At 33.6% G+C, this 27447-nt stretch overlaps 3 protein-coding genes, 1 long non-coding RNA gene and 1 pseudogene across 7 annotated transcripts; 3 read left to right on the forward strand and 2 right to left on the reverse strand.

Moving 5' to 3' along the window:
* Positions 1–384: 384 nt before the first annotated feature.
* CAND2 (Protein of unknown function, transmembrane-40) lies at positions 385–3607 on the forward strand. The gene is made up of 6 exons (XM_007030077.3): positions 385–806; positions 1959–2150; positions 2526–2688; positions 2780–2882; positions 2993–3074; positions 3220–3607. Exons 1-6 carry the CDS (start codon positions 525–527, stop codon positions 3295–3297), a joined length of 900 nt encoding a protein of 299 aa, XP_007030139.1. The 5' UTR covers positions 385–524; the 3' UTR covers positions 3298–3607.
* Positions 3608–4469: 862 nt separating this feature from the next.
* On the forward strand, positions 4470–8288 carry LOC108662029 (putative disease resistance protein RGA1). Of its 3 annotated transcripts, none has more exons than XR_016026277.1 (4): positions 4470–7086; positions 7412–7455; positions 7806–7842; positions 8016–8288. XR_016026277.1 is itself a non-coding variant. In XM_088806265.1 (4 exons), the coding sequence occupies exons 1-3, from the start codon at positions 4534–4536 to the stop codon at positions 7421–7423; spliced, it is 1578 nt and encodes a 525-aa protein (XP_088662391.1). In that variant the 5' UTR covers positions 4470–4533; the 3' UTR covers positions 7424–7455; positions 8016–8288. The 3 variants fall into 3 exon arrangements, 2 of the variants coding, with proteins under 2 accessions (XP_088662391.1, XP_017976549.2); XM_088806265.1 differs by lacking the exon at positions 7806–7842 and having other exon boundaries at positions 4470–4836; positions 5824–7086; XM_018121060.2 differs by lacking the exon at positions 7806–7842.
* Positions 8289–14493: 6205 nt separating this feature from the next.
* LOC148762957 (putative disease resistance protein RGA3) lies at positions 14494–18193 on the forward strand (annotated as a pseudogene). Its single transcript, XR_016026278.1, has 3 exons — positions 14494–17082; positions 17717–17760; positions 17958–18193. The product of XR_016026278.1 is annotated as a putative disease resistance protein RGA3 (transcript).
* On the reverse strand, positions 16078–17576 carry LOC108662280 (uncharacterized). Its single transcript, XR_016026279.1, has 2 exons — positions 17281–17576; positions 16078–17188 (listed from the first exon to the last, which is right to left on the reverse strand). It is a non-coding gene; the product is annotated as an uncharacterized LOC108662280 (long non-coding RNA).
* Positions 18194–18929: 736 nt separating the features above from the next.
* On the reverse strand, positions 18930–21837 carry LOC18599903 (acyl carrier protein 1, chloroplastic). Its single transcript, XM_007030091.3, has 4 exons — positions 21677–21837; positions 20623–20733; positions 19961–20083; positions 18930–19281 (listed from the first exon to the last, which is right to left on the reverse strand). Exons 1-4 carry the CDS (start codon positions 21725–21727, stop codon positions 19153–19155), a joined length of 414 nt encoding a protein of 137 aa, XP_007030153.1. The 5' UTR covers positions 21728–21837; the 3' UTR covers positions 18930–19152.
* Positions 21838–27447: the final 5610 nt, after the last annotated feature.

A 27447-nucleotide genomic window follows, 5' to 3' on the forward strand; every position in this document is an offset into this window, starting at 1 on the left:
TTGCTTTTCGACAGTAATCATGCAAAAGAGTGAAACCCAAAGGAAGAAATTTTTGAGAGTAATTATGCAATTGCAAGGCAGATAAGAGCAAGAGTTGCTTGAAAAGCTGCAATCCAAGGGGCCATAAGTTAAAACTTACGATAATCAATTGGGATTTTTATCTGGTCGAGGACAAGAAAAACAAAAATTTGTATTTAAATATTAACTAAAAAGTGAATAAAGATAAAAGGGCTTTAGTCTTTAGAACGATTTCCACAATTCTTGGTGGGCTAAAAACCCAATTCGGTCCCAAATGAGGTTCTGGATCCCCAGCTTAACTAGGCTAAAACCCAAACTTGGCCCATGAAAACCTGTCAGTAAAGATTCTTCTTACCATCGAGTCAGCAACCTAATCGATCGTCGAACTAAAGATTTCAAGATTGCAAAACCAAATCCTGAGAATCCCAATTTCCACCTTTAATGTTTTTTTTTTTAATTTCTTTTCTTCCCCATCTTCTTTATGAAATTTAAACACTGAGAAGAAAATGCAGTCCATTGAAAGTATCGCAGATTCCCCATTCTCTCAAAACCCTAATAATTCTTCTTCTTCTTCTGTTAATGGGTTGTATGGGTGGCTCTTTGAATGTCATGGGTTTTGGCATAACTTAGCTCTTATTATTCCTTCTCTTCTCTTTGCTCTCTTCCTGGGTTTTCAAGCCAAAAAAAGCTTCCAAAAGCTCTCTCATGGCAGGTCTTATATCATGATTTCTTATTATGGTTCCCTTTGGCTCGTTAGCTTGCTCAATCTTGCTTGGTGTTCTCTTCAGGTTTGTGGGTTTTTCTTTTTCATTTTTTTCCTAATTTGATTCTAAAGATTTTCTGGTTTTCTTGAATTATCATATTGATGGTTTAAACTTACTTTGTTTAAATGAAATTGAAATATGTTTTTGGTTGTTTCTAATGAAATGAATGGTGGATATTTGCTAAGGCTTCAATTTTCTGGTGGCTACTTTCTATCAAGCAAATAGCAGTGGAAGTTGCTATGAAGGAAAATCAAATGAAAAAAAAAATCATAATTGACTAAAAATGAAGGAAAATTACTAAATATGACATTAATTATAGCATAATTAGTCTACTTAGTAAAATCAGGCATTTTGTATCTAAATGAATGTTATTTTCTTCACAGATAATTTTAGTTTATATCCAAAATATGCTTTTTGTTCTTTGCTTCTGTGGCAAATGCAACAACTAAATGGTACCTAAATTATTGGAAGTTAACTTGGGTGTCTTTGGTTCACTAAAAAATGCTTGAAAGTTGCTCGGTGACCTTTTCACATTATGGAAATCAGGAATAGGAGTATTTGACAGTTACCAAGTTTCAGTTTTTAGGTTCGGCCTCTTTGATATGTCATATGTAAGAACAATTCCGAGAACCTAATTATGAATAAAATAAGGATCATTGGAATGAAAATGTGTATAATGAAAGCATTGTTCATCTAGCTTACATGTCTGATAGTTGGGTTCAAGGCTCTAAGCACTAAGCTTCTGGTGTGGCATGAGTTTGCATCTAACTCAAGTTGTTAGCATAAATAGTGTATGATGTCCTGATTTTTCCTTTTTAATAGTGTATATTTCTGTTTTATAAGCATGACTAAGATATTGTTGCTTTTTATGTTTTTACATGTGCATTATGTGTTGGTGATTAAATTGTCTTGGAAGCATTTTAACAGAAAGCATGTTCTTTTTAATCTGGCTTCTTTGAAAATGAGATTTGTTAAGACTGAAGGAGCATATCCTTTGATAGTTTGAACGGGTTAGGGTAATAAATTATATGGTTTGAAGACAATTCATATCCATTCAGATTAATCAAATATGCATGCATTGACCATTGGAGATTCCTATTCTAGTTGTGAGTAAGTTATTTTTTTTCTATTTCCTAGCTGGATAGCTAGGTTTAAACTTTCTCTTCATTGATGCAGGCCTGGGAATGCACTCCTGGAAAGGAAATGGTATGGAATATCTTGTCATTATTTACAACTTCTGGGATGTTGTTCCTAGAAGTTAGCCTGGTGGCATTTTTACTTCAAGGAAATTATACTAGTGGGTTGGAAGCTTTGACACGGACATTTGTTGTTTCGGGGCTTATTGTTGGTTTGGACTTACTTCTGAAGGTATTTCTTTTATTAGTAATATTTCACCCTTCTTGGAAGTAGCATATCTGTTGCTGACTATTTGAAGACATGCACCAGATGGTGATGGAAGGCATGACGCCTACTTCTTCCTTACTGCACTTTGGTATTCATAGAAGACTCTGCATTCCATGTGACCTATTTTTAGATTGTTGACATACTTTAACTTCTTGAGCAATCTAAAATGTGAAGTGTGATTGTATATACACTTTTAAGTTGTTTTTATTTTCTAACATGGAAAACACACAATGTGATTTCTTTTTGTCTTTCTTTTATTGTATATGCTTTTTGACTTTTTGGCATCAATAAATTATATATTATGATATTAATATTTCAATGGACTTTTTCCTATTTTAGGCTATCTACCTATTTGGATTTGGTGTCCCGTTGTTCATTGACAATACTGAACATCCACATCAGGTGAAATGGGGCTTATGGGTTGTTCACAGGCTAGTGCTGACTGCTATTTATGGCTTCATACTGTTTATGTACCACTCCAAGTGGAGAGAAAGGTTACCTGGTATGCTCACCTGAGTTACATACATTTTTGCTAGTGATTTAACAGTAGTTGTATAGTTATGTTACCCGGAATCTTCTCTCTTCTTCTGCAGCACGACCTGCATTTTACAAATACGTTGCTATCATGTTCATCTTGAATGCACTAGCTCTGATTGCTTGTGGACTAACTGGAAATGGTGCTGGTTTTGGTTTTTGGTAATACAAGCTTTTATTCCTCTTAATTGGAGAGTTCTGTCTGCTATTTATATAAGTATAATATGTTCTCTTTCAAGAACTTTAAAGAGAACTGGAAAAATCATTGACAGGTTGTACAGCGCCACAATTGTTTGCTACCATGCCTTGTACCTTCCTCTTCTGTATATTACTTTTCTGGCAGATTTTTTCCAGGTAATCATTTACCTGCATCCATCACGATCCCCCAATCTTGGTAGTTTTTATTTCAGATTCATAGTAAAATTTCATCTTGTTAATTGATTCTTTAGCACAGCCTTATAATATGTTAGCACGGTTAAAATATTTTTAACATGTGCAGGAGGAAGACTTGCATTTAGAGAATGTCTACTACTCGGAGATGAAAGATGCTGGTTTCTTTGACACTGACTGGGAGTGAGCACTTTATCAACTTTGAGTTACAAATTTCTCTTGTCAATAGGCTCTGTAAATGAAATTAAATGCAATCCAGATTGCAATGTCTGATGAAAGAGTTGTTTGATCATGTCTGCATGTAGTATGTATAAATACTGCTATGGCAACGAAGCCAATAATCTAGAATTTGCTTTAGCCTTGAGCTTCTTCATACCTGGCATAAACAGTTTGTCCTTGTTTCTTGTTCTGTATGTATGTATTGAACAACTAGGTGATTTGAGCTCAGATGGTTGAGAGTTTAAGTTATAATAGAGATCCTAAAGTTCACGCTGTAATGCTCTCTGATTTTATGAAGTCAAGTGCAAATAAAAGCATTGTGTACAGTCTTGCAGAATATCTCTAAGGTTTTTTTGTTATTGCAACCAAATTCCGATTAGGAGTTTGACGTGGAATGAATTTATCCATCACTAATAGATTGGTTATCCCTTCTCTGTTCCCCTTCGTGTTACTCTTTGCCCTTGACCGATCAAGTTGAGGCATCTAAATTTCCAAAAGTTAGTAGTGACTTCATGTCTAGGAGCTTTCCCTGCAGCATCATGCCCTAACTGATGAAGCCATGGGACATCTTTTTGTGGACTAGCAAGAGACATAGTCCAACTGGAGAAAAGGGTAATTTCCAATATAGATTCACTTATACCAGTAAATACCTAGGTTTTTGCACAGTTTTAACCAGTGTATCAAAACTATATTTAGGGCTGAGTTAGAAATATTATTTTTCCTCATTCTGCCTCTTGTTTTCTTCTTTTATGCATTTTTTACTATTCTTCTCAATTTCCCATTCTTCAACAACTGGAACATGAAGTTCAGCGGTTAAAGAGCTATAAAGCTTGATCCCAACCAAATCCATGACCCAAAGAATATGAAAGAACCCGACAGTCAACAAAATCAAATTTTGGACATTCAGGCCTGTCAAGCTTGGGCGGTCTCACCGGTCTCTAAGCAATAAGCAGTATACTTTTATGCTAAAAAATAAAAATGAATGAAATTACTCAGAAAGTGCTACCCGGCAAAGGTGAACTAGCATTTACCAAAAAGTGAAGTCAACTATCAAACAGAAGTCTTTTGATGCACGATATAGGCTCAAGGCAACTTGGAAGAAAATTATTGAGTGCATAATATCCTGTCTCCGCCCGCCCACCCCCCCTGCGGTCCCCAAAAAAAAACCCCTTTTTCTTCCTCCCTTGCTCTTTAGAGCTTAATTATGGCAGAATCATTTCTGTTCAACATTGCAGAAAGGGTTCTGGAGAAAATAGCCCTCCTTACTGTAGAAGAAGTTCGCTTGGCATTTAATGTCGAAAATGATCTGGAAGAGCTTCGGGACACCATGAGGCGCATCAAAGCTGTTCTTTTGGATGCTGAGCGGCAACAGCACCAGAATGAAGCGTTGCGCCTTTCCATTTGGAAGCTTAGAGACCTCTTTTACGATGCTGAAGATGTGATTGATGAGATCGAGTGTGAAGCTCTGCGAAAAGAGGTCGTGAATTATCCAAGCACCAGCATAAAGGTACGATGTTTGCCTTCATGCTTTGTTCCTCTAGCATTCTCTTCAAAAATGGGTCATAAAATCAAAGAGATCAATAAGAGGATAGACAAAATTGCTACTGAGTGGGACAGATTTAATTTAGGACAGCAAGTTGACAACCGACGTGTTATTCACAGGGAGACTCACTCTTTTGTGAATGCTTCGGATGTCATTGGTCGAGATGAAGATAGAGAAAACATTATAAATCTTTTAAAGGAATCAAGTGATGAGAGTGGAAACATCCCTGTCATTCCCTTAGTTGGAATTGGGGGTCTAGGGAAGACCACACTTGCTCAATTCGTATACAATGATGAACGGGTTATTAAGCTTTTCTCATTGAGAATATGGGTCTGTGTGTCAGAGGAGTTTGATCTTCGTAGATTGCTCAAGGAGATGATTTATTCTATAAGTAAAAAAAACTGTGATGATTCAAAAATTGACATCTTACAAACTCAATTGCGAAGTCTTGTGAATGATGAGAACTTTTTGCTGGTCTTAGATGATGTGTGGAATGAAAATCGTGTCAAATGGATTGAGTTCAAAAATTTGTTGATGTCAATGGGTAACTTATCCCGAAGTAAAATCGTCGTGACTACTCGTTCTTTAAAGGTTGCCTCAATAATGAGTTCGTGTGACTCTTATGTATTAAAAGGTCTCTCTCATAAAGATTGTTTGATTTTGTTTACAAAATGGGCATTTAATGATGGAGATGAGAGACGATATCCTAATCTCATGAGAATTGGAGAAAAAATTGTAGAAAAATGTAAAGGAGTACCTCTTGCAGTGAGAACATTGGGAAGCTTACTTTTTTCCAAAACAGATGAACATGAATGGATTTTGTTAAGAGATAATGAAATCTGGAGACTTCAGCAAAGTGAAAATGATATTTTACCAGTATTAAAATTGAGTTACCATTATTTGCCATCCCATTTGCAACGATGTCTTACTTATTTATCATTATTCCCAAAGGACTATTTGTATGACACTGATTATATCATCCCATTCTGGATGGCCAATGGACTCCTCGCAAGCTCCAATCAAAACGAAGAGTGGGAAGATATTGGGATTACATATTTCAAGGAGTTATGGTTGAGGTGTTTTGTCCAAGATGTCATAGACCACGGGGCATATTATGAGTTTAAAATGCATGATTTGATACATGATCTCGCATTAAATCTATCACAAAGGGAGTGTTTAACAGTAAATCGTCAATCGATGAAAGTTGTTGAAAAAGTTCGGCATTTGTCATTTTCTCTTGACAGTCCATTGGGAGTTCCACAATCTTTGAAGAAGTTGAAACGTGTGCGGACAATAGTAGTCCCACCACATCCATTTTCAAAAGAAAACAGGAGCCTTGATGAATCGTTTGTTAACGCCTGCATCTTGAATTTCAAGTATCTACGTCTACTTGATCTCTCCTATACGTTGTTAGAGGAATTACCCAAATCCATTGGTACCTTGAAGCATTTAAGATATCTTGACTTGAGCAGCTGTCATAGGATGAGGAAAATTCCTAGTTCTATCTGTAAACTTCAGAGCTTGCTAACTTTGCGCTTATTTGGTGTTCCACTGATAGAAGTACCTGAAAGTTTGCAAAGCTTGATCAGTCTCAGATTTCTAGAGATAACCACAGATGCTCTGCTTTTAAGGGATATTCAACCAGGATGTTGGAGTTCCCTTCAGTTCCTACACTTGTACGAATGTGAGATGCTAGAATCTATATTTGATGGGATGCAACGCCTCACATCACTTAGAAGATTGGCTATCCAAGGGTGTGTCAGGTTGATCTCACTTCCAAGAAGTCTGAAATTTCTAACCAAATTAGAGGATATCAACATCGGTGGCTGCAAAAAAATCAATTTATGCATGGAAGTAGAAGAAGCAGAAGACCAAGACCTTCACTTGAGCCTTAAAACTTTCTCAGTATCGTGGTCAGGTGCGTTGACGGATTTGCCACAATTGCTTCTTAAAGGATCTGCTTGCACTTTGCAGTCTATAAAAATTGTAGACTGCGAAAGCTTTGAGGTACTACCAGAGTGGCTGCAAAATCTCACTTCACTTCAGAAACTTGAGATACGTAATTGCCGAAAATTGTCATCTCTTCCGGAGGGAATGGATCGCCTCACTGCACTTACACAACTCAAAATTAAAGGTTGTCCGACCCTGAGTGAAAGATGCCGACTAGATGTGGGTGCAGATTGGCCCAAAATTGCACACGTCCAAGAGGTTGATGTATGTAGTAGTCCGTCCCTCTCCTCTTGCTTCTCTCTAAGATTTTATTTCCTCCTTTCTCTTTCTCTTATTGCTTTTTCACTAGAGCTTTCTTCTCCTCCTCCTCCAAAATGTTGTTGTTTGACCCGACGATATGAATTTTACATTGTCCTGTTATTTAATTGTTATGGTATCAAACTTCCTTTTTTTGTATTTTTTTCCTAATGTTTCCTATAATAAAAGAAGATTTAAAAGACTAAATGCTTCCTTTTTCATTTGCTAATCAAATTCATCGATATTCCTCAATCTTCAATCTAATTTTGGGTTTTAACTGGAACATTTGTAGGTAGACCTATGAAGGAGCCTCCAATCGGAATAAAGGAACAACAGGTGACCTTTCATTTATTGGCATAATAATCTACTTTTACTAGTACAATAATATAGCTTATATAGGATTATAAACTTTCAATTCTTTTCCAGATTTCTTTTTTATTTTTTCTTCTGTATATCACCAACAAAATTCAATGCTTGTATTATACAAAGGTAAAATTTGGATATAAATACTACAAAATATGAAAACATAAATTTTAAAATTTGATTCGTAAATATAACAAAAGTAAGATTTTAGTTCAACAATCATTCGTTAATTAAACAATGTTACTTTTTCTTTAGCTATATCTTTCAATCTTAGAAGATTTTACTTATTATTTATATTTATGTTATATTAAATTTTGTGAAAGCAAAGGGCAAAACGAAGTTGTCATCATCAGAACCAAGGTAGATGTTTTGATTTTCTATCTTCTTTTGATCCAAAAATCAATTAATTGACGATTAGTTGTTATCTTTTTGGATGTTAAATACATATTTTTTTCGTCTTCTTAATTAATACCGAATACATGTTAATTTATATATATTCTTGAGCTCATTTGGTATTTCACTACTACATGCAGGCTGATCTCGTGATGGATAAATCAGCAACAGCCTGCACCCTATGGAAGCTTTCACTATGTTTGCTTCAGAGTCGAGAGCCTTGCATTCATGTTATGGATTGTGATTTTAATTAACTCGTGAGCTTTTTACTTTGCTCGCTTCAGATTTTACAGTCTTGCTTTGATGTTATGGGATTGTAACTATTGTTTGTACGTAATATTTAATGATGTCATGCACCTAGACAGCTAGACTTAAGTCTTTGTTTGCATACAATGCTTCAGCTATTTATTCCAGTGTTTTGTTTGTCTTTATCACTCTTGTTTCTTTGAGAGTTAGGATTATGGGACGAATGATCATCTCATCTAAAAAACTTTAGTTTCGAGCAAATTAGAGTTTCTACTTGAAGCCTCACCGTATAAGTTTATAACAATTTATATGTAGGGTGAATAATTGTGAAAAATTAAGAAGATGATTGTAGACAAATTGTGTTGTGCCTTGTATGAATCGTGGAATGTTAGAACTGCCGCATCTATCAAAAAACACTAAAAAGATATCTTTAGTTTGACTGTGCTTTTTTACTTTTTTTTGGCATTTGTATAATTGATTTCGTTTTGTGTGATATAATCCTATTTATTTGCTTATTTTAAGTTATTCATATATGGATTATGAAAAAAAAAAAAGAAAAATACTTATATTCTTTTTATACCCTCATGAACAAGTATTTTTTTGTCCAAGGAGGAAATCAGACTAGTTAAATCTATGGTAGATTTTGTGGTAAACAGTAATAAACATTCCGGATTAACTCTCATCTCAGTAACATACCACAACCCAAGTCATTTAAGCACTTGATCCCATACTTGAGTTTAGCGTTGAAGAGGTCGTCTTAGCTGGGTCTTAAGCTCCAGGGACTCAACCCATCAGTTAAACCTACATTACCCATTTCCATAACTATATGTGAAGCTTACTAAAAACAAAAATTCTAAACGTCAGTAGCAATGTAGAAAAGCGACACAATCAGATGGAATAGTATTTCCTGGACTTGGAACACAAAAACTCAAATCCATGATTGAACTAAAAATCTCAACAACTTTATGAGTTTTCCTAGATTGAACAAATAAATAGACTTGAGTTCTCAACAAGATTGTCAAATGCTCTAGAGATGGCAGGCTAGTAGGCAGCATCAACATAGGCAAATGAATCTCCAACTTAGGTCCTAGTTTCTAGGCACTTGTCTCGCTGCAGAGCTTCTCTATAAGACCAGCAGCATCCTGAACAGTTGCGATGCTTTGGGCATTGTCCTCTTCCACAGTGATTCCGAATTCTTCCTCAACTCCCATCACAATCTCAACCTGAAACGGCATTTCACCAATTACGAGCACCAACTACAAGCAATAACCTTCAAGTAAACAACTAGTAGGCAGAAGGTACACTAAAGAAAGGGATGAAGGGGCAGAGAAAGCTTAGAGTTGTAAAGAACTAACAAAAACCATGTTTATTGTGTTAATCAAACGAAAAAAGAGGGAAGAGCGGGATTCAAGCCATCGGAAGAACCAAAAAGACACTTCTTGTTTGACTTTGAGCATCCCTGGCCCAGAAATATGATAGCGGGATTCAATTTTGACAGTATTAACCACTCAACTTAGGGTCATCAAAACTCCATAATTCGGTGGCTTTTATGGTTGATCTTTGGGTGGCTTTTGAAGTATATGCGGTCTATATTTTGATCTTAGTCACTCATTTAGGGATAAATGAGGTCATTTAGGGGAGAGACTGGCTGAATTTGAACCCTAGAAATTCTGAGAATACTATGACGATTTTCAAATTTTTTATTTTTGGAACTTGTAAATTTTATAATCTTTTCAATGAAATAATTTTTATGTTATATTATGACCTCATTACTTCAAATTGGTTAAATTTATCACTTGAATCAACTTGGATTAAGAGTTATAAGTGCTCAAAATGGGTTAAATGGACATTAAGAATATGAAATTTCATAAATTAGAAAATTATGTTTTAATTATTCTAAAATTATTTTCAAACAATATTTAATTAATTTTGTTATAAAATTTCATAAGTTTTAGTGATTTTTAATTTAATTTTTACATAAATAAAATATTTATAAAATTATTTTTCATGTTCTAGATTTTGTAAAGATTCATTTGATATAAGAAAAAAAATTATAAATATGATATTTACTTGAAATTAATATTTGATTTTCATTAAAAATCATAATTGTTACTAATTTTATGATTTAAGCTTTATTTTTCAATTTTTACATAATTTTTGGATATTTTCTTTTATAAAATGAAAATCACTTTTATTATTAAAAATTTTTTCCAATTTTATCTAAGTGCTTAAGAATGTCCAACGAAAGTTGTGCATTTGTCAAATTTATGTGTATTATTTTTTTTATTTTTTTATATTTTCTTGAATTGTGTGTTTTGTTGCTTGATGGTAGACTTATAAACTAAGTGACTTGATATCCTTTCAACATTATCACACTTTAAAAAGTAACCTCAATGTAATTTGACTTTCGTATATTATGTATAATACTTAGTCTTTAGATTCACTAAATTGGGTTAAATATACAAAATGTGTATATATGGTTTTTTTTTATTCTAGATTTAGAAGGTGATTTGTGCAATACATGATTTCTTGTTTTGAATTTTGAATATGATTTTGTCCAATTTATATACATATAATGTTGAGTTTTAGGTTGACTAGAATTCTAGATCTTATTTGATTAGGATTTTTGTTTGTATATAATATTAAGTAGTTGTATGGTTTTAAACTTCTTATTCCACATCGAATCCTAATCACATTCTGCTTTGAACTTTTATATTATAAAAGTAGATTTCTAGGCTTTAGAATTGAAAGTAGTGCTTTGAAAGCACTAAAGAGGGAACATCTTGTAACTCTATCTTTTGCTCTAGATGGAGCTAGAGTGGTTTGAGTGAATGTTCTTGGGAGGTTATTGAGGAAGAATGTGTAAGGGATCTTGGATTGTTTTGGAAACCATAAAGGTCAATTTATTGTACTTTAAATTCTCAATAATAGAAGAACAGTTTCACTTCGTGGACATAGGCAAGAGGCCGAACCACGTAAATTCTTGTGTTTTCTGTTTGCTTATTTTCTCTGAATTTTATCTTTGTTGATTCTTGGGCAATTTCCATGGTGAAAATTGGTATCAGAGCTTCGGGTTCGGTAAATTCAATATTCAACAAGGATGTCGAAAGTTACTAGTTTTACGAATTTTTCAATTGATAAGTTTGATGGGAAGACTAGTTTCACGCAGTGACAGAGAAGGATGAAAGATCTCCTTGTGCAGCAAGGTTTAATGCGCCCCTTGCTAGGAAAGGAGGAAGGGCAACCAGATGACATGAAGGATGTTGAATGGGTAGAGTTGGAGCAAAAGTGTGTGAGCACTATTCGGCTTTGCATTGGAGATAATGTGTTTAATCATGTTATTGATGAGGATTCTGCTTTAAGATTATGGGCAAAGTTAGAGAAAATTTACTTGACGAAAAGTCTTTCTAACAAGTTACAGCTTAGGCGAAAGTTGTATCGCTTAAAGATGGAGGAGAATGGAGACCTCATGAAGCATATGAATGAATTCGATGGAATCATTGATCAATTGAAGAAGGTTGATGTCAAGGTGGAGGAAGAGGAAAAGGCACTATTGTTCCTGGCTTCGCTTCCAGACTCCTATGAGGTATTTGTGGAATCTCTTATATGTGGGATGGATACAATAACATTAGAACAAGCACAAGCAACGTTAATGTCTCGTGAAGCCCGAAAGAAAAGTAAAGAAGGAGATAGAGATCCAAATGGCTTGGCATTAGTAATTGAGGCTAATATGAGGAAGTCAACTGGTAAGGGATCTAAGGGTGACAAGTCTAGATCCAACAATGTTCAATGCTTTAAATGCAAAAGGTATAGGCATATTAAAAGGGATTGTCCTACAAAAGGGGATGAAAGTAACGAGAACAAAGGTGAGTGTGCTTTCGTTGCTGAAGGTGATGATTGTGATGTCCTTACAATTTCAGAAAATATGGATGCAAATTCTGATTGGTATTTAGATTCTGCTTCTGCTACTCACATATGTTATCAAAAGGATTGTTTTGATTTACTTCAAGAAGGGGTGGCTGGGAATTTGACTTTGGGTAATAAGTCAATAGTAAAGGTCATGAGTATTGGAGTGGTGAAAATCAAAATGTTTGATGGGGTTGTGCGCTCTTTGGGTGGTGTGGCCTATGTCCCAAAGATGCGTAAGAATCTAATATCATTGAGCCTGTTAGACTTCAAAGGGTATGGATATTCTGCTTGTGATGGAGTGGTAAAAGTCACACAAGGCGACATGGTCCTGATGAGGGGGAATTTGCATAATGGCTTGTATCATCTAGAATGTGAGGCCTCAAAAGGATGGGAACAGTGCACAGGGGATGGTAGCTACCAAAGTGAGATTTCATTTGCCGATGAGGTGATGAAAGGTTCCCATGGTGTAGACGATGGTTAAAGGACGAAAAATCTTGCCAGTAGTGAATTGGAAGGGTCGTCGAGGTCCTTTTCCGAAGTCAATTAGTGCCATTGACTTGACGGCTACACAGGTGCATTGGCCGTTTTGTGGAATAAAGTGTTGGACCATGCTTGATTCGGTATATGTAGTCGTGGTAATTATAAAAGCCAATGATTTAGAAAGTCTTGTGCTTGGAGAGTTGTTCAAGGTGTTGGAAAGTAGGTGGAGTTAGGAAGTTGCAATTAGGTGCGACTAGTGGAAAAGGTTTAAGAAGTTTGAATTCAAGTCAAAGGTGGAGATTTGTTGAGTTTTAGGTTGACTAGAATTCTAGATCTTATTTGATTAGGATTTTTATTTGTATACAATATTAAGTAGTTGTATGGTTTTAAACTTCTTATTCCACATCAAATCCTAATCACATTCTACTTTGGACTTTTATACTATAAAAGTGGATTTCTAGGCTTTAGAATTGAAAGTAGTGCTTTGAGAGCTCTAGAGAGGGAACATCTTGTAACTCTATCTTTTGCTCTAGATGGAGTTAGAGTGGTTTGAGTGAATGTTCTTGAGAGGTTATTGAGGAAGAGTGTGCAAGGGATCTTGGGTTGTTTTGGGAAACCATAAAGGTCAATTTATTGTACTTTAAATTCTCAATAATAGAAGAACAGTTTCACTCCGTGGACATAGGCAAGAGGCCGAACCACGTAAATTCTTGTGTTTTTCTGTTTGCTTATTTTCTCTGGATTTTATCTTTGTTGATTCTTGGGCAATTTTCACAACATATAACTATCTTTGTGAATACAAGCATAAGATACTTAGTTTGAAATTGATATGCGAAATACTAAATGTATTTTGTTAAGGTGGATAAATATTGCTTATATATTTGAGATAATCTAAAAATAAGTTTTATATTATCTCTAATTAGTTTGGTTATGCTCTGATATGGTCCATGAGTGTTAAATGTTAGTTATGTAGATATGCATTTTGTTATTAGAAACCAATTTCAAACTACACCATCGGTTACAAGATAATAGTTATTCTAATATTTGTTTTGTGCAGCCATTTTTGTTTTTGATATACTTCTGACCTATGTTATTGGGATTAATTGTGGTTTTCGTTTTGATTCTAACCCATGCCACAAGGTTAATTGCGATTTTTTTTATGATTTTAATCTATGCCACAAGAATTAAGCGTGGTCATAACATGTTATAGAAAATCACTAAAATTTCATCTTTATGAAATCATGTTTAGTTCTGTTATCTGAAAATATAATTTTTGAAACAAATATGTTTATGAATGAGATTGCTTAATTTTGCTTTATTATTTTTAATTTTGATAATTTTGATCTAAATGTTTTAAATATACTTAATCCAATTGAAGAGATGTCAATGATTACTTACTCAATGGTAGTAATAATTCTTTTAATTTTCTTCATTTTAGATTTCAATATTTTTGCTTCCTTGTGTATTAAATTCATTTGATAAGGATTTTGGTTGGCAAGATTAGTATCTATATTTTATCTTGTATAAGCTTCGATGGGAGTATTTGGTTTTGATTAGTAAAGAATTGTTAGATAGATGAAAAAATTTTATCTTTCAAATAATTATATACTTTTTATATATTTGAAGATTTAAATTACAAAGTGTAAATTTTAAAAAGTCGATTAAGGATACTATATTTGGTTTAATATGATATCTATGAAAGGTGACCTTGTCATGTTTCAAATTCTTGGATTTGGGCGTAAGGACCGTAACCCAAACAATATGAAAAATCAAATTTTGGATTTTCGAGCTTGTGAAGTTTGGCGTTCCTAAGTAATATACTTTATGCTAAAAATAATGAAGTTACTCGGAAAAAGACAAAGCGTTACACATCAATAGTCAACTGTTGTTCACCAAAAAAAAAGTCAACTATCCAACAGAGGTCATTTGATGCAAAATATTAGCTCAAGGCAACTTGGAAGAAAATTTTTGAGCTCTTAATATCCTGTGTTTCCCTGTAAAAAAATTCCCATTTTCTTCTTTCTTTGCTCTTAGAGTTTAATTATGGTAGAATTATTTCTGTTCAATATTGCAGAAAGGGTTCTGGAGAAAATAGCCCTTCTTGCTGGGGAAGTTCTCTTGGCATTTAGTGTCAAAAGCGATTTGAGAAAGCTCCAGGACACCATGAGCAGCATCAAAGCTGTGCTTTTGGATGCTGAGCGGCAGCAGCACCAGAATGAAAAGTTGCGCCTCTGTATGTGGAAACTCAGAGACATCTTTTATGATGTTGAAGATGTGCTCGATGAATTCGAGTGTGAAGCTCTACGGAAGCAGATCGCGAATCATCCATGCATCAGTGTAAAGGTACGATCTCTGGCTTCATGCTCTTTGCCACTTGCATTCTCTGAAAATGGGTCATAAAACCAAACAGATCAATCAGAGGTTAGACAAAATTGCCGCTGACTGGGGAAGGTTTGATTTAGGAGTGACAGGTGATAACCGACGGGTTATTCATAGGGAGACCCACTCTTTTGTGAATTCTTCTGATGTCATTGGTAGAGATATGGATAAAAAAAACATTTTAGATCTTTTAATGAGACCAAGTGAGGGTAGAAACATCCCTGTCATCACCGTAGTTGGAATTGGGGGTCCAGGGAAGACCACACTTGCTCAATTTGTGTACAATGATGAACGGGTTATTAAGCATTTCCCATTAAGAATATGGGTGTGTGTTTCTGAGGAATTTGATCTTGCCAGATTGCTGAAGGAGATTATTTACTCTATAAATTCGGAAAGATGTGAGGGCTTAACAGTTAATGCGATGCAAACTCGTTTGCGAAGTCTTTTGAGTGATAAGAAATTTTTACTTGTTCTAGATGACGTTTGGAACGAAAATCATGAGAAATTGATTGAGTTAAAAACTTTATTGATGTCATTGGATAATCCGTCTCAAAATAAAATCATTGTTACTGCTCGTAGCTTGAAGGTTGCTTCAATGATGAGTAGTATTCACCCTTATCAATTAAAAGGTCTCCCTCATAAAGAATGTTTGACTTTGTTTACAACATAGGCATTTAATGATGGAGACGAGAGACGGTATCCAAATCTTATAAGAATTTGAGAAGATATTGTGAAAAAATGCGAGGGAGTTCCTTTGGCAGTAAGAACATTGGGAAGCTTAAATTTTTTCGAAAACAGATGAACATAAACGGATTTTTATAAGGGATAATGAAATTTGGAGACTTGAACAAAGTGAAAATGATATTTCACCGGCGTTGAAATTGAGTTACCATCATTTACCGTCTCCTTTGCAACGGTGTCTTGCATTTTTGTCTTTGTATGAAAACGATCACATCTATTACGATGATGATGTCATCCAATTTTGGATGGCCAATGGACTGCCTGAATATCCAAAGCAAAACCAAGAGTGGGAAGATGTTGGGGGTCGATACTTGAACGAGTTACGGTCAAGGTGCTTCATCCAAGATGCTGATTACGGAGGATTTAAGATGCATGATTTGATACATGATCTTGCATTAGATGTGTCACAAAAAGAGTGCAAAACTTTATATCGCCAAACGGAAAATGTTGATGAAAAAGTTCGGCATGTGTCATTTTGCGATGATCAATCATTCATAAAAGTTCCTCTAGTTTTAAAGGAATCAAAACATGTGCGAACAATAATTGCCCAAAACCTCTCAAAGGAATTAAAAACTATTGATAAATCTTTTATCAAGTTTTGTGTCTCGAACTTTAAGTATCTACGAGCACTTGATTTAAGTTATTCGTCATTGAAGGCTTTACCGAATTCTGTTGGTACCTTGAAGCACTTACGATACCTTGACTTGAGTTCTTCTCGCATAAGGAAACTTCCAAGTTCTTTCTATAAGCTTCGAAGCTTGCAAACGTTGAGAATGTGGGATACTACTTTGAAGCGGTTGCCTGACAACATGCAAAGCTTGATTAGGCTTAGATACCTAGAAATAACCATTGAAGCTACGCATTTGAAGGAAATTCGACCAGGATGTTGGAGTTCTCTTCAGTATTTGGGCTTGCTTGGGTGTGGCAATTTAGAATGTTTATTTGAAGGGATGCAATACCTCACATCACTTAGAACATTATATGTGGCAGGTTGTTCTAAACTTGTCAGATTGCCACGAAGCCTGAAATTCCTAACCAAATTAGAACACCTTCATATACTTCGGTGTCGAGCAATCAATTTACACATGGAACCGGAAGAGAAAGAAGACCAAGACCTTGCTTTGAGCCTTAAAACTTTCTCAATATGGGGCTTAGAAGCGTTGACGGATTTGCCACGATTGCTTCTTGAAGGATCTGCTAGAACGTTGCAATGTATACAAATCAACATCTGTGGCAAATTTGAGGTACTACCAGAGTGGCTGCGAAGTCTCACTTCACTTCAGAAACTTGAGATTCGTTATTGTCCAAAATTGACATCTCTTCCGGAGGGAATGGATCGCCTCACTGCACTTAGACAACTAAAAGTTGAAGGTTGTCCGACCTTGAGTGAAAGATGCCAACGAGATGGGGGTGAAGATTGGCCTAAAATTTCACAAAGTCCGAGAGGTTGAGGTATGTAGTAATCTCTCCCTCTCCTCTTGCTTCTCTATAAATTTTTTTTTTACTTTTGTCTCTTTCTCTCGTTGCTTCTTCACTAGAGTTTTCTTCTTCTCTTTCTCTAAAATGTTGTTGTATGTGTTAGAATTGAGATTTTACTTCTCTCTGCTGCAGATTAGTGGCAGACAATTAGGCATGCTTATGTTCACTTACATTACTTGTTTGTGCTGATAAATGCTGTTGTAGTACTTAGCCTGTTGCCTTAGCTTCGTGATGGGCATGCCTTATGCAGATTTGCCTGTCAAATACTGAAAATATGTTAGATATTTTGATTACTTAGGCTTGTATATATATATATTAGCAGTCCAATGAATCAAAGTGAATCAATTCTAGCAGCATGTTGCCTTGTTCTTCCTTCCTTTAGCTTCTGATATTTTATATTCTTAAAGGTGTGACTCGAGAATATGAATTTGCATTCTCCTGTTATTTAGTTGCTATGGTATAAAACTTCTTTTTTGTTATTTTTCCTAAAGTTAACTATAATAAAATGATTTAAAGGACTAAATGCTTCCTTTTTCATTACTAATCAAATTCATCGATTTTATTCAATCCTCAATCTAATTTTGGGTTTTAATTGGAACTTTTGTAGGTAGACTTCTGAAGCTGCTTCCAATCGGAGTAAAGGAACAACTGGTGAGCTTTCATCTATTGACAAAATAATCCTTTTTAACTACTTCCTACAATGCTATTCTTTTATCTTCTGTATATCACCAACAAAATTCAATGCTTGTAGTATAAAATACATATTGCAATACATGTCTATTTAGGATTTAATTTTCGTCTGAATATATTCGTTACCTCGTTTTGTAATTAGCTACTACATGCAGCAGATCTCATGCAACCCAAGGAAGCTTTTACTTTGTTCGCTTCAGAGTTGCGAGCCTTGCAATACTGTTATGGACTGTGATTTAATTAATTTGCGAGCTTTCTCCTTTGTTCGCTTCAGATTTCAGAGCCTTGCATTGATGTTATAGGATTGTAACTGTTATTTGTAATATTTAATAATGTCATGCACCTACACAGCCAGACCTATCTGTGTTTGTTTGCATACTCTGCTTCAGTTATTTATTCCAGTGTTCTGTATGTCTTTGGAACTCTTGGTTACTTGGGATTGAGGATCATGGGATGAATGATCATCTATCTAGAAAGCTTTAGTTCCGAACAAAATAGAATTTCTGCTTGGAGCTTAATTCGCTGTATTAACAGTATATCTAGAGTGAATAATTTGTGGAAAATTAGGAAGATGGTTGCAGATAGATTGTAATCTGTATGTAGTGTGTATTGTGGAATGTTACAACTGCCTCATCTATCAACAAACACTAAAAAGGATACCTTTGTTTCGACAGTACTTTTTACTTTTTCTGACATTTGTATATTTAATTTCGTTTTCAGTGGTATAAACCTATTTATTTACTTCTTTTAAGTTATTGATATATAGAGTATGAAAAAACTGGGTCACAAAAAAGAAAAATATTTAATTATATTCTTTTTATATTGTCATAAACAAATATTTTTGTGTCCCATGAGTTAATTTTGTGCTAGATAAAGACAATTATCCTATCTTGCCAATGAAATTACTCTCATAAACAATTATCCTATTACGCTAGATAAACATTCCGGATTAATTCTCATCTCAATCATACCACAACCCAAGTCATTTAAGCACTTGAACCCATACTAGAGTTTAGCGTTGAAAAGATCCTCTTCGCAGGGTGTTAGGCTCTAGGGACTCACCCCATCAGTTAAACCTACATCACCTATTTCCATAACTAAAACAAAAATTCTAGAAGTCGGTAGCAACGTAGAAAAGCGACACAATCAGATGGAATAGTATTTCCTTGACTTAGAACACAAAAAGTCAAATCCACAATTTAACTAAAAATCTCAACAACTTTATGAGTTTTCCTAGATTGAACAAATAAATAGACTTGAGTTCACAACAAGGTTGTCAAACGCTCTAAGAGATGGCAGGCTATTAAGCGACATCAACATGGGCAAATGAATCTCCAACTTAGGTCCTATTCTCTAGGCACTTTTCTCGCTGCAGAGCTTCTCTACAAGATCTGCAGCATCCTGAACAGTTGTGATGCTTTGGGCATTGTCCTCTTCCACAGCAATTCCAAATTCTTCCTCAATTCCCATCACAATCTCAACCTGAAATGGCATTTCACCAATTACCAACACCAACTACAAGTAATAACCTTCAAGTAAACAACCAGTTGGCAGACGGTACACTAAAGAAAGGGATAAAGGGAGAGAGAGAGCTTAGAGTTGTAACGAACTAACAAAAATCATGTTTATTGTGTTTGTCAAACGAAAAAAGTGGGGAGAGTGGGAATCAAGCCATGGGAAGAACCAAAAAGACACTTCTCTTATTTGACTATGAGCATCCTTGTCCCAGAAAGGCCCTAGGAAGTGCCCAATATCAATTCCTTCCATCCACCAACCTTGGCCTTTTAAGGAAGACGACTTTGAAGCACATTTATAGAGTGTACATGATACTTTTGCTTCAATCAAAACAAAAGCATGTAGTTGTCAAGCAAGCTAAGATAGAAAACAGATGAATTAACATGGACAGCAAATAAAACTGCATATGCCCATCTTGATAAAGAAAATTAGATAGGCTAGAGAAAAGGGGATAATCCCAAGGCTATATAGACTAGTTATAGACTAGTGCATCTAAAACAAACAGCTGGGCAAAAATTCATTATAATCTAATAAATGCAAGCTCCTTTTCATTCTGCACCCTACTTTTAGCCAAAAAGGAAGAAAAGGAAAAGAGAACAAAATTCAAAGACACACTTCAGATGTTTAATGATAGTTGAGGGAGTACCGTATCAAGAGAATCAGCTCCAAGGTCAGCAAATTTTGAATCACCAGTGACTGGTTTGTCATTTGGTAGAGCTAGTTGTTTCCTTACTATTGCACATACCTTATCCACAGTCTCTGGTTTGGCCTGCCCAATGACATTTAACTCAGCCATCAATGTCATCTTATTCACCAAAAGTATAACTGTCATTTCTAGATAAATGCCTAGATCATAAATAGCATATATACAATAAACCCTGCATATGATGCACAGGAAATATTATTTCATAAACTAAGAAGAAGAACAATTAAACCATAGTTTCCAACCATCCCACATGGGAAATATCAAAGAGAGAAAAATAGTTCCAAATATTATATACACTGCCAGTGGAGTGTAAATACTCAACAAGGGGATTCATATCTTCACCACATTCTCATTTAGTTGACAATTCAATGTTAATTTCCTTATTATTGGTCAAATGGACACATGACAAAAATGTTAACACCCTTGTGAAGTCTTTGCCCTCCACAAATGACTATACAATAATCAAAAAGAAAATTACTATTTAAAATTTTTTTATTCTTTTTATCCATAATTTGGCAACATTGATGCAGTGCCTATGCAGGTAAACACAAGAACATGAACAATATAGAAACTCATATCCTTTCATTCATCGAGAAACATACAGCACAGGAAATCCGCAAGCGAGCAGGCATTGGACGCAAATTAAATGAGAGGCTGCTTCTTCCCTGGTTCATAAATGAAACCAACTTCAAGCCAGAAACCCTGGTTGTAGCCTGTTCAAAAATGTCCAACCGCATGAAAATCAGTCAATAGTTTTCATAAGAGAATAGCATTAAAAGAAACAACTATCCTCAAAGATATTTCAACACCTTATACAAGCAAAATAGACCTTTACTTTTGCAATTTTATAACAGCCAACTTTACCCATATGCAATTCTACAATCATATAATGTCATTTGTATAACTCCAAATTTCTACAATCATGTTTGAAAAAATGCAATTCCCCTGGCCCCAAAGGTCCCAACTTTACCCATATAATATGTCATTTGTACCTGCTAATCTACGTTATACTTCAATATAATTCTATAAATTATATTTACCAAAAACCAGGACAACAAACCTGCTACAACTTAAAACCAATAATGCACACAAAATCTATATGTTTCCTCTCTACAACAGCTCATCGAAAAGCAAAAACAAATACTGCTTTCATCTGGTTATTGCTCTAGCTACTTGCTTTTTGCTCCCTAAAAAGTTGCTAAAAATAAAAATTATAATTAATTAAAATGAACAGATAAATATAATGCAACACCAATTTCAACATAATTGTTCAATATAAAAGTAAAGCAACGCATTATGTTCTCCAGATGCACTTTTGACTTTTTTTTACTTTGCCAAAAAACAAGCAGTAAAAACAACGACAAAACATCAGAAAATTTCAAATCTCAGATTACCCAGATCAAATCAGCAATCAAAGAAAGTGAACTAACAAAATTAAGTCTAAAGCCTCATTTCGAACACTAAAAAATCAGCATTTCATTGACAAAAAGTAAAATCTTAGCAAGACCAGCTAAAAGAACAAACAGATCGGACATTTCAAAACTAAAAAAAAAAAGATTACAGTAAAACCAATAAAGAAGATGCAAAAAGGGAAAGAAGGAAAGAAATTGTAGCCAGTAAGATTTGAAGGAGGAAAAGATTGAAGAGAAGAAATACCAGGGTGTGGCGAGGCTGCATGGAGATTGATGAACCAGCCATGGATGCCATTTGAGAGTGTTGAAGAAGAAAAAATGCGATGAAAGGGAATGAAAAACGACGGAGTGCACGAAAAGAGTGTGGGGAAGATTGGTAGTTAAGGGTAAGGAGGCAACTTATATCGCTGGACGTGTTGTGATATTGACAAGGATTTGTATTTCTCGATCCAAGGTAGGGTTTTATATTTTTTATGTTGTAGAGCAATTTACCGTAAGCTAGTTCACGTGATTTGTGAATCTTGATATTGCCACGGATGGAATTTTGAGGTGCACGGCAAATGGAGGGGAAATGTGTGCAATGAAATGGCGGATGGTCCATTTGTTGATAAGATTGGACTGGATCTGAATGAAATGGGACCTAAACAAAAGGGAAATGGGCTAGGCTAATTCACACACCATTAGCCCAAAAGACGGAAGGGGACCCAATACAAGAATAACACCCTTTTTTGATTTTATGCTAGAAAGTTCAGGGGCATTGTCAAGATGGGCCGTACTGGGCACACTCATCTGTTTAGTTTACAATGAGCTCGGCGTATGATCAATTACGGAAGGCTTGAAGGCTTCTAGCCTCAGTAATGCAGCCGTGGAAGCTGAATGGAATTTGGCTTGGGGCTGATCAGGACGTTAGCGTATGTGCGTGTTTTTGTTTCAATGTCTTCGTATTAAAATCTTCACAAATCATGAAAGGGTACGTAGAGGCGAAGCAGACCATCTTTGAATGAGAGATCAAACATAAAAAGACATTAAATAGTTAAAAAAATTATATATAATTTATTTATCACTCATCTCAAAAATTAAATAAAATTCAAAAAATATTGAACATACAAAAAAAAATACATTAACAGTAATAATGATGTCATTTATATATATATATATATATATATATATATAATTAAATAATCTTTCTCACTCTTTACACGCAAAAATGAAAAAGAAAATAATTTTTCAAATTCAAATGAATTATTTTTTTATTTTGTGTGTTCTAACTTTTCTTTTATTTTCTATTTACCTTTTAAATTGCTAATTAGCATATTGAGTTATTGAATTGAACTATTAAAATATAATATGTTATGATAAACTATTAGGTTTGATGGTTAAAATATAATATATTATGATATGTTTAGATTTATTTTAAAATTTAATGGGTTTGAATTAGTAGACTTACTTTTATTTTTTTAAATTTGATAAACTTAACATATTAATTTAGAATTTATTTGATAGGCTGAACTAGCAATATGCTAACTATAATTACTCTACCTTTATCAAACAGTTTGAAGAATAAAATTAATTATAAAATAAAAATTATTTTTAGAGCTATTAAAAATATGTATAATAAATAAAATTGTATTGAAAGAAATACAGTTATTTCATTTTATCAATTTGTATATATATATCCTTGTTACTTAAATGTTGCATCATATATAGTAGAATGCATTGGTTATTCTGAATAAAAAATGATATATTGATGAAATTTTAAGCAACAGTGCAACACTGCAACTTATATTTGAAAATTACATAATAATTTATTTATTTTTAAAGATTAAAATCATTAAAAATAAAATCCATATAACAAAAAAAAGAAGAATATGACAAGTAGAAGATAAAATTCACATATGACATAATAAGAAAAAGAATATGATTGATAGTTTGTAAAAATTTGTGAAAGAAAATCTATAGAAATTTAAAATATATGAATAAATAGAATAAAATTAAATAAATAAATAAATATAAATAATAATAAAATTTGAAAGAAAAAATAAAAAAACTGTAAAATTAAGTCAAGCATATGAAATTATTTTGTTATTCTTTATTTGTATTAATCATTAAATAAAAAATTATTTTGGGGGGTAATTAAGAAAATTTATAAAAAAAATTAAAAATATATATATAATATCTAAAAAAATTTTAAAATTTTAGGGAGAGGCTCCGCCCATAAGGGCATGTCGACGATTGTCAGACTATTGCAACTTGTTCTCAATGCAAATTGGATGATGAAACAATTCTACATTTGCTTCAGGATTGTCCAACTGCAAGTTCCTTATGGCTTCGGCTATTACCTCAAAATGATGTTGATAACTTCTTTTCTACAACTACGGGTGAGTGACTTTCCTTTAATCTCATAAATTATAAGATGCATGTTTATGGTGCTTCCTAGAAAACTGTGTTTAGAGTAAGTTATTGGTACTTATAGAAGTGAAGGAATTTAGAAGTATTTAAGAACAGTTTAATTCCTATTGAAAGCTATATCAACATAATAAAGAGTATGGTTACTGCACTAAATCTTGCCATGAATATACCGAATGTGCTAGGTGGAAATTTACGTAAGAAACAAGAGATCTTAGTAGCGTGGTCACCCCTACCATTGGATTGGGTTGCAGTTAATACAGATGGTGCCTACCGAGACTCTGTCCAAGGAGCTGCCGCTAGAGGAGTGCTTAGAGACTTTGAGGGTGTGTGGATTGGGGGCTATGCCTGCAACTTGGGAAAGTTTAATGCCTACCAAGCAAAATTACGGGGAGTGTATCATGGTCTTTCTCAAGCTTGGGAGAAAGGATTCTAAGCAATCACTTCTTCATCTACACATCCTTGTGATAACTTAGACCTCATTCGAGTGATTAGGGAAATCCTACATCAAAATATGGAAGTCAAGGCAAATCATGGCAATAGAACTGCTAACTTCATGGCTAACAGAGGCTTTGAGATAAGGTGTAATGTTCAGTTTTATGATTGTCAACCAATAAAGGTTACTTCCTTGTTTATGAATGATATGTGGGGTATCTGTTTTTTCAGTATAATTAGATAAATAAAATATTTTTAAAAAAATTATTACCTTATATATTGATTATGGAGCTTTTGAATTTTATAAGTCCACTTACATAATTGAGATGTGTTCATTTTGTAATTATATTAAGGTATAATTGTTTAAAAAATTCTTGAATTATTTTTAAATTTTTAAATAAATTAATATTTTTCTATTACGTTCAATCAAATCTATATATTTTTATTTTAGATCAAATATGTTTTTATGATTAATTGTCATTAATCAAAATAAAATTTATCATTTTATATTCACCGGTACTAACATAGAAAGTAAAAAATATCACATGATTATGTTATTATACCATATCAACATGCTATATCACTATCTACTATAACATGTCAACATGTCATATGATATTTTGATTAATGATAGTTAATGAATAATTAATTATAAGAGTTTATTGATCCAAAATAAAAATACAAGACACTATTGATTAAACGTAATAAAAAAACTTATTTGAATTTTCTTAATAGTTTAAAAGTTTTTTAAGTATTATGGCTTTTTTTTTTAATTTATCAATTTCTTATATAATTTACATATATGTTTCATACTAAGAAAAATTACTTAAATTGAATGTTTAGTTCTATATAAATAATATCAGATGACCTTAGGAAGGAAGAATGATATGAATTATATGATAAAATGAGGATATTTTACTATTTACGTCGTCTTCTTCTTTTCAGTCTAGCTTGGCGCTAGATATAAATTGTATCGTTCAAACTTTTGACATTTTCAAGTCAATTCTCGTGTCAAAATCATTTTAACCCTTTACCAAATTCACGTGATCTCGTGTCATGAGTACATTTTTGGCTTGACTTTTATGTTGGAACTGACTCTTTAAAGTAAAAAGTCTTTGCCAAATGTTGAAGTAACTAAGCTTACTCTTAAAACTTCTTTAAAAGATTTGATTTCAAATCGAAATCTGTGTGTTTAATTGTACGCGCAATTATCTCATAATTCAAATCCAAAATCCTAAAAAAAATAAAAATTGTGCATAAATGATAAGCAAGTCTTAAAAATATATATCCACCGTCAAAGAGACTCCACTTATCTTTAATACAAACATCTTCAGACACGCAAAAAACAAACTTTCACGGTTGCTATTGAACCCTTCCCTACTAGCCGGCCAGCTTCTTTGTCAAAATTAAATGCGATGATATAAAAAGAATCAGCCAGGTTGCCCATTGAATGGTGGTCCATAAATGGCAGTTGATTGGGGACGCTTGAGAAGTGGTTTTCACGTACACATCTCAGTCCTTAATTTCTTCATGGTTTCTGTCCATTTCCTTGGCCTCCCAACTAACCGGTTGGTTTCATTTCACTTTCATGCCTTCCGATTACTAGTCTTGATTCGCTTAATGGATCCCATAACAGCCTTCCTTTGCCCACCAAGATTTCATCATTTTGCAGGAACAATAATTCATTTTTGTTTATCTGCTAAAATTTATGATGAGCCTGCCTCGATTTCTGTGTAAAAATTAAGCATCCAGCGTGTGCAACATAAGATTCTAAAACCTCTAACTGCCTTCTGTCAAATGGAAACTTACCATGTTTTGGAGAGTCAATTTCTAGTGATAATCTAATGTTAATTAAGATCATTTAATTTGATAATTGTTAGTGTCTTTAAAAAAAAAACTTGAGATGTTTTCCTTTGTTTTCCATTATAATGGTGAGATAACCTTTTTTTTATAATAAATCTTATTCCATTATAAGTTTTTTTTCAATTTAAATTTGAAATTTTCAAATTTTAAATATTAAGTTTTAATTACAGTGTCATCATGAAGAGTATTTTTCCTAAATTTAGAAATTGAAAAAGGACTTCTAATTTTTTTCACCTCATAAAAGTTTTCAAAAGTCATTATTAATAGACAATTTATAATGTATTGACACATATATTATAAATATTTATATTATCAAAGCCGATCAAAAAATACAACCTAATATATATTAGCACGAAGTCACTTCCTGATGTCATGTTTCTTGGATCCAGAAAAAAAGCATTTGAGTGATGATTAGGGATGACAATGGAAGTTGATAGGACGAGGATTGCCTCATCACCTCGCCCCATCATGTCTCGACAATCATGGTAGTCGTTCTTGTCTCATGGATGTTAAATTCTTAACTTCATTCATGCTTTTATAAATTTTTGTAACATTTATATTTATATCGCTTTATTGATAATTTTTTGTATAAAAATTATTTCAATTTACATTGTTAACAAAAAAATCATGTAATTAATGTACTTTCATCTTATTTTTAATATAATTATAATTTTTCGTCAATTTACATAATAATATATAATTACCACAAATTTAAATGAAATAAAAGTGTCTAGCACTTTTTTCAAAAAAACAAGTGTCTAGCACCAAACATAATATAATTTTAAAAGAATTTATGGTAAAAATAATAATAAGTCTTTCCATATATAATAGATTTTAACTTTTTAAATTCAACATAAATATTTAAATTTAATTAATTAAAAATCTTTGAATATTAACGTAAGCCAGACGGGGTGACTCGTGAGGCGGGCAACCGTACACCATAATCGACCCCCCCTCGACCCGCCTTGTTAAGACGAGTCGGCTTTTTCCATCTCTATAATGATATGATTGGACTTAGGCTTGAAAGCTGAAATTTGCAATGAAGGGTTGGTTTTTATTCAATGTGGAATGTCAGTCACGTGGTGTGAAATTTGTCTGCAGGGAAGACTGAAGGCAAGAGATCGTGTAGAATTTGACTCCCATTATCACAAATCTATTATCTTTAAAAAAATATATAAGTTTTAATTAAATTCCTATATATTAAAATTCATTAACAATGTATAAAATTATTCACTAATTAATAAATAATTTGTCAAATATGCATATGAACTTTCGACTCATTAATTAGTATATGATCTTACTGCTTAAAAA

The sequence above is a fragment of the Theobroma cacao genome, chromosome 5, assembly GCF_053813885.1.
Source record: "Theobroma cacao isolate CCN51 chromosome 5, ASM5381388v1, whole genome shotgun sequence".
NCBI classification, from domain to species: Eukaryota; Viridiplantae; Streptophyta; class Magnoliopsida; order Malvales; family Malvaceae; genus Theobroma; species Theobroma cacao.